The 13,830-nt window shown below is 43.7% G+C and overlaps 1 protein-coding gene across 4 annotated transcripts in view; it reads left to right on the forward strand.

Annotated features, from left to right (window-relative positions):
- Window positions 1-5,676: 5,676 nt before the first annotated feature.
- Window positions 5,677-13,830, forward strand: part of MYO1B (myosin IB) — a 118,072-nt gene continuing 109,918 nt past the window's right edge. For 2 of the 4 annotated variants that reach the window (XM_076342244.1, XM_076342245.1), the window contains exon 1: window positions 5,678-5,781. In XM_076342244.1, the coding sequence (XP_076198359.1) occupies window positions 5,755-5,781 (27 nt within the window). In that variant the 5' untranslated portion in view covers window positions 5,678-5,754. Of the gene's footprint in view, window positions 5,782-7,981; window positions 8,042-13,830 lie in introns of those variants that run through there. The other 2 variants (XM_076342242.1, XM_076342243.1) reach the window with 2 other exon arrangements.

Below are 13,830 nucleotides of genomic sequence, written 5' to 3' on the forward strand. Positions count from 1 at the left end.
TGATATCCTAGTTTCTGCTCTGAAAAAAACCCCATACCAATGCATTTTCCTCACGAGCTTTGAAATCTCAAAGTGGCAACAGTTGGTGAGTGTATGAAATGTGCAGTGGTCTCTGCAGTGCTCGTTCATTCCTCTGAGCCCGTGTCTGCTGGAATTTCTTACATGGAGAAAGTTATCTATTCTTTAAACAAGAAAATGTAAATTAATGTCTTTTGTAGAAAACATGCTGAATAAGGATCTCCTACAGACCTAGTTCTGTATGTAGGCAGAGACAGTTTCTGGACTCAGGCCATTAATTTTTCTCCCTACAGTCAAAAACATTCATTATAGCCTACGTAGTTTTACTTGAAGTCTGCCAGCTTTGTCTGCAATAAAGAATCCAGCCTGTTGGAGACTTTTGTATCTTTTCTGGTATAACCTGATAGTTACCAGCCCTGATTCTTGCACCACGGCAAATGCATTTTATCTATCCTTTCATCGGATCACAGAAACTCCCTCACCATGAGTGGTCTTTTCAAGGGCTTAAATAGCATATGTATCCTCAGTATCTGCTTCTCTGTTGCTTTTTTACATTGCTTGTTGTCCTGTGTTCCAACAGCCTGCTCAGTTCTGTGGCCTTGCTGACACATCGTTAGCTTTGACAGCATGCTTAGTATGATGCTAAACTATTACACAGAATGGTTCCCTGTGAAGTACGGTGCGGTAACCCTCATCATGCATCCTATAGCGAAAGTTTTTCTGGCATTGTTCCTGCTGAGGTAACTGCTAGATATAAGAGGCAGTACAGCAAGTAACTTTGACCAATCTGGACTCTTCTCGTTCTTTTTATATAGGTGTAAGAAGCAAGTGAGATGGAGAAGAGGGGCAGGCACCCTTTTCCCTCATCTGTTTCCCAGTATTTATAAGATGTATGGCAGGAACAATCCTTGTGCTCTACTAAGTACAACACATCTAACTCTCACTGGTTCCTGGGATGGGTGATGTGCTGGAGGAAAGGTTCCTTTTTTATCTTTTTCTCTCGGGACCCCCTCTCTCATTAATTTTTTAAGGCAAAGAGAGTAATTTGTCCCTTAAGCAGGTGCTTCAGAGCTCACAGACAAGTTATATAGATGAAACGGCAACTTTCTAGCTATTTTCTCTCTCTCAGTTGTGCTTTCCTAAAAAGAATAATCATAGAAAACACAGGGTCATGTGTGAGCCCTTTCTAGTTGCGTGTTATATTAAAACAGTAAATCACTTTCTTTCATGAATGTGCTTTTTCTATGTGGAAACTGTTGGATAATTTAGTCCAAAGTCAACTGAACATCTTCAGTTACTTCAGAGGTAACGTGTCCTATAGATGGTTTCAATTAATATTTTTTCAGGGCTGTCTAAAGCAAGTAGCCAGTCTGCTTGTTTAGTAGGTGTCAGTTAGAAATACCTCTCTTTATGCACGTGAAATGTGACCTTCGGACTTGTTGTGGTCTGCTAGGTAATACACCCAAAAGGGTTTGGCACAGGGTTTTAATTTATGTCCTTCTCTCTTTATCTTTTTTTACCCGATGTTGAAAGTTGGCACAATACCCAGGGCTTGCAGGACGGTCAGCCCCAAGCCTCTGCATCTGTTTGAGGAACAAAAATAGTGATCTTTGTTAAGCAGTTATTATGGATTTTACAGAGTGTATTTTCAATGTTCAAAGCCTGGTTCAGCCCAGTTTTTCTGCTTCAAATAAGCACGCATTTAGGAATAGTGCTTAAACATGAACATGGTTTATGCACTTCACTGGCTGCAGTCCTTCAAAAAGTAGCAGGGCCTTTTCAGTTAAACCAGTATTGGAGATAAGGATGGTTTATTACTCACACAATAAGAGTGTTTCTTAATGAGTGAATATGAAATAACAAAGTGGATTTTTTGAAGAAAAGACAGACTGTGACCATCTATTGCTGAGATCTATGAAAGCAAATGGTTTGTAATACATATTCTAGGACAACACATGCATAGGACCAAACACCATAAATATATAGAATTTGATTATAATGTGTACATTTTGTTTGTGTAAAAATAAGAATCTATATATTACACAGAATAATAATCACAGAGAATAGCTAAATCATACACAATCAGTGAATGCTGGAAGCGTTCGTGTAAGTTACATTTTGACAGACTAGTGATTAATATGGTGACATTTAATAAAGTATATTCTTGGGTTCAAACAGTGGAAGAGCTTGAGTAACTGCATTGATGAGGAGTTAATAGGGCAGTGTAGAGGGAAGTTGCATTGATATGTTTGCTCTGTTTCTATTTGGACAGAGTTAAAAGCTTGGCTGAGGCATCAGTTACATCGCTGTTGCCTTGCTTCTTCCAGTAGAGTTGCAGTTGGTTCATGCAGGTGTAGCTGGGGCTGGATTCAAGATCCTTGCTTCAAGAAGGTTGCAAATAGCATCTCTTACAAGCACTGCATTCACCTATGATGGAAGCAGAAACACATCATACACGTATGTTATTAATTTACTTCTTGTTGGCAAAAATTTGCACTCCTAAAGAGTTCACTATGTTGCAATAAAGCTGGAGAACAAAGAAATTGCTATTTCCCTGCATATAAGACATGCATAATCTCCAATGAGTAGTTAACATTTGGGGAACATAGGAAGAACTCTGGTGCTGGCAACGTCTGTCTGGTATGTACAGTCACATCCATCCCAGTTGGGTTACCTTCCACAGGCTTTTCTTGCAATTAAGTTGGAAGAAAAAAATGTCCTTATGTGCCCTAGATGAGTTGATCTCTTTTGTTTAGCTAGCAGGGGAAGTGGAAGGCTCTCACGCTTACAAAATTATTAAGATGGAACTTCCAGAAATATCTTATTTCCCTGGGGAGTCCATTTTCCTGTGCACTGCATCCCAGGTACTTACAAAGAGAAACCAGAAAATAATGACCCAGATAGGCAACAGGGAGGTGCTCAGTCCTTCAGAGCAGATGAACCACACGGAGATTCATTCTGCCTGGTGGCGACTGGGTCTGGCTGCTGAGACCACTGGATCAGACTGGGGATGTGCCCTTGTACAGTGGGCTCACAGAGCTGCAGAGTCTGCCAGTGTTGAATTCTGGGAGTTTTTCCATCCTTCCTCCCTGCTGGCTGCTGAGGAGGACACCCAAACCCATCTCTGGGGAAATTCTGTTGAATTGAATCAGCTGCCCCCAGATTTATACCCAGTCAGTTTTTAAATGTGTTTTCAAAGGAAAGAACTGTGGAAACGAAACTTCTAACATGTCCCCATTATAACTCGGTTGTGCCAATGTAAAGATCTCGCCAGTGTTAGCATTGACAGGGGGACTTTTCCAGATGTGCCTTTTGAGACGCCTGAATATGTTGATGTCTCCAGGGAGCACTCAGCTGCTAGAGAGAGCCTGGTGTGTGATGGCAGGATGTGGGGGCTGAGCTACCTCCATACCGGGGTTTTCTTGGCTATCGTTAAGACCGTTAGCATGAAATGTACAAGTTAGGTTTGGGGACTTTGGTAGCTTGTGTCATGTACCAAAGTGATTTCAAGCCTGAATTAGCCATAAAAAAGTGAATGGTGCCTCTTGGATCCCGTCCTGTGCTTAATGCCAACACACAGGGTGAAATTTTCTCTGGGGTGACCTCTTCTCTTGAATTCTAAGTCTAGACCCTCGGGCTGTGTTATGCAGGTCTTCACTGCAAAGGACAAAAATACCATGCTAATTGAAGGCATATTGCTGCCTTTCGACAAAAAGGGAAAGTCCCTATTTGGCAAAATCAGGAGACATTATGGCAAAATGGAAAGTTGACAGTGTTTTGACAGATGGGGATACAAATCCTGTATAAGATCCACAGTTGGAGAAGGCAGATGATCTATGTCATTACTGAATTAACTGATGCTTTCCAAAGCACCTGAGTTGGCTGTACAGAGCCACTGCTTGTTCGTTCTAACTTGCATGCAATTTAATTTGCCACAGGTGGGTGAAGGATGAGCTGTGTTCATGTACAGTTTTTGCTTTCTGGTTTCCCAGTCACAAAACTGGAATTCTCTGGACCACTGGCAGCTTGTTTGTTGAATCATTCACTTGTGTGCAGGCAGAGCTCAAACCTGTGGCCATTTTCCATGACAAAGGAGCCAGAGACTATTATTGTTAAATCCCTGTGCTCAGTCTTAGAGCAAGATTTCCTGTCGTTGTCTTATGAATACTGGGCTTTTTTTTGCTTGAAGTGGAAAAGTATTATAACTGTAGGGTATATTTCCACAACTTCTGGTATGCACTCAGTCCCGCTGATTTAGAACAGAGGTATAGCCGCAACATTTTATGAGTGCGCAGACTTTTCTCACTGAGTATAGGAAAAATGGCTAGGCGTGGTCTTGTGGCTAAGCATGAGATTGGAAACATGGACATCTAAATTGTGTTTTCAGCTCTGTCAAGGAATTGCTATATTTTTTTGGTTGAGTTTTATTTCTCGGCAAGGTTGGCTAGGAAGTACTTGTAGCCATTAACTAGTGCTCTTCTAGTTGCCAGGGATTGTCATAGGCAGATCTAAGGACTGTTGTGTGTTTGATTCATGGTTTGTCAGTCAAAATGGGTCCCTGAATCTCCACAGTGTTGCCCTTGCAATCTCAGCAACGGCTAGTTTTACAGTTGGGTTTACTTGCTTGTCTTGTGAAGCTGTAGGCCTTAAGGCTGTAATCAAGAGACTATAATCCACCCTGTGGAAACGACCAAAAAAAGAAAAGGGAAAAAAAAAGGGTCACCTGTAAATAAGTAGCTCCTAAACTGCTCTGATGTACACGGATGTCTGCCACAGCTTCTGGTGAGTCCGTGATTTGGGAGCTGCAAAACAGAGATGCAGCCACATTCCCGTTTTCTCTCTGAAATTGCTGTAGGCTGTTGCTGAACGAAGCCTCTGCCTCTGCCCTTTCAGAATGACGTGTGCGTGCTAAAGAAAGCATATTTAATGATTCAGTAGTTGGAAATTCCCCTTAAATATCCTCTAGGTTATATCTAACGTTCAAAAGAGACCTGAATGTGTGTTGAATACTGATTATCCCTGATCTCTTATATGGTCCAGTACCAATACCATTTGGCTTTAGGAAATGAGCTATTTCTTAAAGAAAAGAATTCTGGGTATCTGCCTGATCATCTGTGACCAGGCATGTCTTTTAGTTTATTTTAGATTTTTTTTTTTCATTTACTGCAGATTGTGTCAGTGGTAATTATGGTAGCCCAGTAGATGTAGTAAAAAGAAAAAAAAAAAATTCTAGATTGAGTTGTGATACCCTTTGTATTGTACTAACTTGCTTTAGGGAAAGAACACAGGTTTCAGGACCAATGTTTCTTATTAAGCCAGGACAAAGCAAAGAGTGTAAGGTACAACAATAGGCTGCTAATTCACATTTTATAAGGAGTGAGAATAGAAAATTGCCCCAGAATAAGGATGGGTAATGAGATATCTTCTTCCGCACAGATCTGAAACAAGACAGGAGTGGAGTGCTGGAAGGCTAGGGGAAAACTCTGAATATTTTTGGTTCGTTTCTTGGAGGACAAGGCAGCCTCATGAGGATGCTTAATATCATCTGTGTTATAAATGCTACCAAATATCACCAGCTGTTACAGATGGACATTCTTATTTGCAGGAATCTAAGCCTCAAATGGGCATGAAGAGTGCATCTGAGAAGTAGCCACCGTTAACCCTTCTGAAGCCCAGCGGTAAGACCATGGAAGGAAAGCTACACTGTTTTTTTCCTGTGTCGAAGCTTCTCTTTGGATGAAATGGAGAATTTTAACCTCTGAGGTAGAAAATTTTGTATTTTCATGCCAATGCAATGACATGATAATTTTAATGTGTAAAGTTGAAATAGATACTTTCTCTGTGAAATGTTTGCAGTCACTGTCTTGTGATGCTACTTACTGTGATGGGTGCGCTGTTGATAAATAGTGTTGACTGGACAGTAACTGCTTTCCTTACAAAAACTTGAATTTACTTTTCATTTAGATTTGGAGTAAAAGGAAATTACTTTTTTTTTTTCTTCATTAATTGGGAAAGAATGCAATAACTATGCCCCAGAACAGCAAGCTGAGTCATGAGCAAAGCACTCACCTGAATGGAGAATGGGGCAAAAGGATGGGGTCATAGTGCTGCTCAGGAATGGTTCTTGCCTGTGTCTCTTTCAGACCACCCCAAAAATAAATTACCTTTCTGAGAATACCTGCATCAGAACTGTCACTGTTTCCATAGAACCGAGTTTTGTCCAAGCCTTCAATTTTTCAGTGGGAAAAAGATTTTGTTGAAACAGTTTTGACCACTTTTGATGAAAGCAGTCATTATTTTTACAGATATAAAAACTTAAGGGCAAAACAAAGCTTAGGAGCTAAGCATCTGCATGGAAAATCTACAGATGATAAAATAGTGATGAGTCTATGAATTAGTAGGGCTAATCCAAAAGCTGTCTCTAACACTTATATAGTTACAGATTTGAAAAATTGTGTGAGAATACAGTATCTTTCTATACGCAGAAGGACTACCAAGGAATAGCATATGTAGCTGAAAATTTAGTACTGACTTTGAAATAACTGAAGTGTTTTAATGAGAAAGGCTTTTAAAATGCATTTTGCATCCTTACTCTATGGTTCTGATCATATTGAATCTAGTGGTGTAAGCTGGATTTCTACCACATACTTGGTTGTGTGTCTGCAGTTTTGGTTGTGTGTCTGCAGTTCAGGTCCTCTTCACCATTACCTATCAAACATAGGGTTAACTTGTAGCTGAACTGAAGCTTATTGCTGTTTAAAAACAACCCAGCTCGGAAACCGTGCAATGGTTCAGTCCTTTTCAACTCTCTCAGAAGGAAGTGGAGTATGGAGGTATAAAGAGCAGAAAAAAAGCCAAATTTACCTTTCACTCCTCCTTTTACATCAGTTTATTACTGCAACTATACTAACTGCTGGACTACATACAGAATTCAATTAATTTTTTTCTGTGGTTTGGTTTTTTTTTTTTTAAATACAATAGTTCTTTTTATATGTAATTTGGTTAGCTTGAAAAGCCTACTTGCAATCATGAAAAAATAACAGAAAGATAATGTGGTAATTGGTTTCTTAGGAAAAAGTACATGTAGTGAAACTTTTCATGCCAGGTATTTTGCCGGGAAGTGTGTGAGTGTAATATATAGACCTAAATACTCCCGTCTCATCTGTGCATTGGGGAGTTTTTATGGGGGTGGGGAGAAATGTCTGCTTATTTTCCTTCAGGCCCAGTTTCAGGCCAGCAAATGGCTGAGACGCAGTATGAATACGGCCCTTAGGGTTTTTCCTTTTCTTTTCTTTTTTTTTTCTTCCTCTTTTCACACAATGGGGTAGTCGCCCTACATTGTTGATGGCTTATGTGCTTATCGGGGCAGGATTGGGCAGATAAGATATGTTATGTCAAAGCTTGCTGTAAATACTTTCGGGTGCTTACATTTAAAATGCTGGTATGCCTTGAGGAGGTGCTGAAAACGTTATTGCGGAAATCTAGTCGGGGATGTTGGGTTTCATGCTAAAATAGGTCAGTTTCTCTTTTTGTTTAGTTTTTGAAGGCAAAAGGTGAACTATACCGGAAAAAAAAAAAATTAATACCATGGTAGAACTGGAGCACAGCAGATGCTTACGGGTTTGAGTCGTACAAGAAACGGGACGGGTGAAACACCCCCCCCGCCCCCTTTGCAGCACACGGGGGAGATCAGGCGAGGAGGACTCCGGCTCGGAGCACCTGCCGTTGCGCCAGGCGAGGCTGGGGGGGCTGGGTGCAGCCGGAGACCGGCTGCGGCGGAGCTCCGGGGCGGGCCGGGGAGCCCCCCGGCGCGGGGAGCGGCGCCCGCCGGGCGGCGCTGCGAGGCCGGGGCGGGCGGGCGCCGCCGGGGGCCGGCGGGCGGCGGCGCCTCCGCCCCTCGCAGGCGCGGGCGGGGAGGGGCCGGGGTTGCGCCCCGCTTCGGCAGGGCAGCGTCCGCCGCCGGCTCGGGGCGGGAGGCGTCGGGCTGCCGCGGGACGGCGGGCAGCGCCCTTCGGCGGCAGAGGTAGGGCTCCCCCCCTGCCCGCACGGCCGGCCCCGGCCCCCTTTGTTGTGCGGGAGCGGGGCGCGGCGAGGCGCGGAGCCCTGCGCCCCGGCGGGGCTCCGGCACCGGCAGCCCGGCGGGACGGCACGGGACGGGACGGGACCCCCCGCGGGGATGGTGTCGGGGCCGGTGCTGCAGAGGCTTGGGGTAGGGGGGGGTTCGGCGCCGGGTCCGCTGGGAGAAGGGAGCGGCGGTGCCGGGGTCCGGGTGCCGAGCGCGGGAACCCCGGCGCCGCCTGGGCGTCCCTTCCCGGGGCAAAACTGCGGCTTTGGGATGATTTACGGGCGTTGTGGCTTTCGTTAGCATCTGGTGGATGGTTGTGGGCTTTAGGCAGCTTAATTTAGGCATGAATGCTGGTGTGCACACACGCAGAGATGGTCCGGATCCTACCCTTTAAAATAAGAATGTGTGTGTGCTTTTTCTGGAATGAGACCGTGGCATCTGTTTCTTCTTGTCTAAAATAATTACCGTGTGTGAGCGGCTTCGCTTAATTCAAAAGAGCGGGTTCGGGTATGGGGAGAGGGGAGGACCGTGGGAAGAGTGTCGGTAACTTGGGGTGGGATGATAAATTCAGCCGTCGGGTAACTTTTGGAGAAGAGGCTTAGGGAAGGGCTTTCCAGGGCAGGGTCGTTGTGCCCGAAGAGCTTGCATGAGGGGACGGCTTGGTGTAGCCTCCCACCTAAGACGGTCTGTCTGCGCCTGTGGAGGCTGAGGCTGTGGGGGTCCGGCGTAGGACATCTGCTGCCGCTGTGTTTTGGGAAGGGCATCCCTTTGTTCCTCGGAGCGGCCAGACTCCCCAGCGCAAAACAATGGCCATCCTAGCAGGGCCTGCAGGGAGCGGGGCTGGCGGTACAGTCACAAAGTGCATAGGTGCAGCGCTCCCTTGTCTTGCCTGCGGTACCTATGTGCACGTCCGTCTGTGTGCATGCATGCTGTTTGCTTTTTTGAGTAATTTAAACCTTTGCAATTTCAGACGATGTGATTAAGTCAATTGCTATGTATTTAATCAGGACCACTATCCTAAAGGACAAATGTAACAGTAATGAAATAAAAGCTAACTACCCTTAAAATGTATGTTGGAGAAACTATTTAAAATACATCCAGATTAGAAATTACCACTGGAAAATGTAAAGGTCAGGTAAAATGGCTGACTCTGCAATTTTTGTGTTGAATCATGAGTTTCCCATATCCGGCTGTCCTATTGTTAATTGTGAATTAAGGCTGGCAACAAGCTGCCCATCCTTCCCTGGATGAATCATCAGTTTGTCAAGCCCTGTGTCAAAAACAAGGCTTTCCCCAAAAGCGCACAGTGTTAGGGAACAGAAATAGTCCGACCCATCTGTTAAAGTCGAGTTCAGTGCTTGGACGCTTTTAAACTTACTGAAGGTAACGACGTTCTTCTCTTCATGTGTTTTTATTTCCAGTTGTCCGAGGCCTGAGTTTAAGAATGTCTTTAATTTAGTGCTTAATGCAACGTGCTGCCTCTGGCTTGATTCTGTGTGAAGGTGTAATAGTTGTAGCATTCCCGTTGTTCCCAGAGTGACATACAGTGGTCACCGCCCATGTCGGTATTTACCGTCGTGTAGCAATTACTGATGTGTTAGGTTACCACAAGTTCCTCTCTGTCCTTCGGAAAGAAGATGTTTCTGAAAACACCTATGTGGTGTTAGGTGGCGTATTTGATGGACATCTTAAAAGCTTCTGGCTCCATATGGACACCACAAACAGGTTGAGTGCTCCACAAGGCGAAGGTGAAAGAACTCATGAAAGCATCTTAGATCACAGAAACTTGCCTTTTTTTCTTTCCTTTTTTTGTAAGAGACCTTCTTAAATCACATCTGTGGGGAGGAACTCCGTGAGGAAACGATGCCAGGGGACGGTAGCGTAATTTAGCTACGTGTGTTAGCCCTTTCAAATGCTGTGCAAGACGATGTAATTCCCTTTAGAACGGCGAATGTACATTGCAAGCCTACTAGTGCTTCTGGGGGAAGGGAGAATAAAAGTCTGGCAAATGAGAGGAGGAAGTGGGAAAGAGAAGTTGGAAACATAAGCAAAGCCATTAATTTTTCCCACTGTGCACTCTTAAGAAACTGCTGGCAATATACTGGAGATACTCTGCCTCATGAAAGTGTCGTGGACTTGCTTCACATGATCCTCTGAGATCATCCGGTTTCTCTGAGCTCTGTGGGAACAGAAATTCCTCGTGTTGGAGTCTGATCTCATCTTCCTTCGGCAGCAGTAATAGCAGTGGCTTGGGAATCGGAGAGGAAGGTGAAGAAAAGCACAAGTGGGATGGTTTGGAGAACAGCTTAGTGCTCGTGCAGGCCAATCTGGACACTGCATTTCCTCCTTTTGCTTGCCCCATGTGGTCAGAGCTGGGACAAACGCTAACATAGTGGCCAAAGTTAAGCGCTCTGTTGGTGTGCTAAGCTTATTTAGTGCAGCTCATATGTCAGACCATCCTATAAATCTTACCTTATATTTCATTCATCCTTTTTATTGTGCTAATGAAGAACAAACTGAAATGGAACATGGTGACTTGAGTGATTGTATGCGTCAAGCTTAGGGAATTTCCTGAGTTCGATGAAAGGCAAAAATAAAGGCTTTTTTTCCCCCCGATAGCTATGTACTTAGTCTTTTAAAATCTCAGAGCCTTCTTACTTTGAAATAAAAGGTATCTAAGTAGCTTCTCCTGTTTGTTGGGGGACTACTGGCAAAAAATTTAGGAAGGCTGCAGTGGTGATGACCAGCCCTTGAGTCTGTAACCTGATCCACAGCTTTTTCTCTTCAACTGGGAAAGGAAGTAACAGCTCCTATTACACCCTTATGTAACCTCTCCATTCATATCCTCCAAAAAGAAGGAAACCAGAGCTTCATTTCTGATGTATAAACTAACATCAAGGCATGCTTTTTCATAAAGAAGCAGTAAAGAATAACTAAAGAATAATAATTTTCTTTTGTTTTGCCATTCCTAGAATGAAAAAAAAAAAGTAAGTAAAAGTAAAGATTTTTCTTTTGTGCTGATGTGATAGTGGAAAGGGTTGCAACTCTTTTTCATATGCTGTGAAGTAGCTGTTAAAGAGAATACTGGAACTGCAACAAGGGTCTTTTTGTGAATCTTTGCTGGTGGGTTTGAGCATTAGTCTCAAAACATTCACCCTTTACAGTTGTGCCCCACTTTGCTTGTAGGTTGTGAAAGCTTTGCTCTTTTGGTTTTTATGACTCCAGATTTTGGTATCTGAGCCTGCAGACTCAAGGTTTTAGACTAATGTATCATCCAGCTGCAGGGCTAGAACCATCCAAATTGTCTTTTTGCATGTGAAGAGCTAGCGGCATACCGTGTGGAGAAAACCACACAGACGCTTAATCTTTTTGCCTCCCCCAACCCCTCGTTACTGGAGAATTTCCCATATGGTATCAGCAAGTAAACGTGTCCATTTCTTGATACATTTTAATTCCGCTAGCAAAGTCACTGTGGTGATGAAAGTGTTTCAATGAGGGAGACTGAAGTTTCAAAATAGAGTTTCAGAGATGAAGTAGACTTATGAAGTCCCCTTCTCAGGTGCAAACTGGTTGGGGAGTGTTTCTGTGCAGACAGTAGCCCGAGTAATGGACCCCAGAGGCAAGAGCAGCATCCTTTTTCTCCAGTGGAAAACATATGTACACGCGTGTACACACCCGCTAATGCTTGAGCCTTTGGGATGAAAGCAATCAAGAGGTGGCCTCTAGCCTAAGCAGCCAGACTTAACATTTCAGCAAACAAGCTGAAGGCCCAAAATAAGGAATCCAAATATCCAGAGTCCCAAGGAGTGAGGGTGAGAAACATTTACTGTCACAAAGATTTTTCTCCTTTGCAGGGGTGGGGAGTGGGTGTACCTTGGGCTTTAGGTAATTGCTTTGTCCCTGACTTTGTGCAGTGCTGCCTCTGAACTGCTTTGGTGTGGGCGTACTAATTATGTTCATAAACTTTGCCTTGTTCTCCCTCTCTTGTAGAGGCAGCAGTCCTTATGAGGGTCTTGTATTAGCAGAAATCCTTACGCTGTTGGGCAAGAGGACTGTGAAAAGCAAAGATAGCAGGAAGAAAGAAAAAGCGTATAGGAAGGAGAAAAAGGAGACAATTATGAGGAATAGGTGCTGAGTAACAGAAGGGTTGGTGGGTACTGTACTATCAGAATTGCTTGCTGTAGATTTCTTTATTTTCTAAATACAGGCAACAAGGAGAGACTAATTTTTCCCTGCTGTCAGCAGAAAGCAGTTTTTAAAAGTTTGCAACCACAGCCTGGTCAGCATTGGTACAAGTTTCCTGGGCTCACAAATATGCTCTGTATGCAAGGTCTCTGCTTTTCTCTCTCTGCTCCTTATTCTGTATTTTTCCGTAATTTTCATAGTTTGTATGCTCTAAAGTGCTACGGGGGTACTTTGAATTAGAAATAAGAATTTAAACTGCAGGACTTACTACAATGGAAATGAAAGCAGGTACAGAGCAGTCACATCCTGAAATGTTTCTACTCTTTTATATGCATTTCTTTATGGACTCTGCTCTTCCTCATGTCTGCAAGAGCACACGGGTGTTTGAATATCTTTGTAAAGGCTTGACCTTAAGGTAACCAGCTTTTGTGCACAATAGAGCATATGTAATGTCCTGATACTGTGCTTTGACTTTTCCACTGGCCTGTGAAAAACCCGCACCTCAGAAATGAAACAAGGAAACTACTGGATGTTGAATTCTGTATCTTTGGAAAGCACGAGCAAAGGAAGTTGCTCCTACTCTCTGTATTTTAATGCCTTTGTGTTAAAACAATTTGTAGGACAGTTAATGGTGTCTTTTTAGATCAAAGAGGTATCCTTAAAGTCCTTATACAATAAGGACTCTTTGGATGGCACTGTAATGAGAAGTTAGTTCTGCTTTTAGGAGAGCTGTTGAAGGGAGTGAAGTTGGTATTAATCCTCTCCATTGTTCCTCTGCAGAAGCAAATAAGCAGCTTAAAAGAGAGGCTCTGGTGACGCTGGCTGAGAGATGAAGAGGTGCCATTTTTTCTGGGACTCCAGGCACCAGTTAATCATCTGCCAATAGCTTTGCTAGAGCTTCTTGTTTGAGGGAGGAGAAAAAAGCTTTTTCTAGTGGGGCTCGTGCTCAGATGTGAAAGAAGGAATACCTGGGATGTCTTAACTTATGGCAGGAACACCAGCTGCTCTCCCTTCTCATCAAGAGAGGCTCGGAGAAAGGTCAGAAGGAAGATGGTAGGGGTTGAGAGGCAGATCATTTTTAGGAGTAGTTAAACCTACAAGCTAAACAAGTTAAACCTTACAGCTAAACCAGTAACCAATTGGTTACTGAGTGTCTGGAGACCCTTCCTAGTTTTTACCTGTGAGAGTAGTTCTGTGACTGATGGAGCAGTCAAGCTTAGTCTCACAGGGTAAGCTAGGGAAGTGCTGATTCCAGGTGAAAATTTGCAGAAGGAAAAAGAGTAGTGAAGAGGGTGAAAATGAATCCCCCTCTCTTGGAAGGAATATTCCTGGTCGTGGTGAGGAAATATCACTGCCACAACGTACCAGGAATCCTCTGTACAGTCTTGGTTAACCCTGCTCAGCAAAGATGGGCTCAAATAGGAGTGGGAGTGGAAAAGGGCTACTGGGATGGCCGGGGGATGGAGAAGATGCTGAGAGGAAAATGAGCAATCCTGGCTATGCTTTATTCAGAATGAGGACCATGAGAAGATCCTCTCTAAATATTTTCCTGGGAGGAAGAA

Source organism: Aptenodytes patagonicus, chromosome 6 (assembly GCF_965638725.1).
Source record: "Aptenodytes patagonicus chromosome 6, bAptPat1.pri.cur, whole genome shotgun sequence".
Classification (NCBI taxonomy): Eukaryota; Metazoa; Chordata; class Aves; order Sphenisciformes; family Spheniscidae; genus Aptenodytes; species Aptenodytes patagonicus.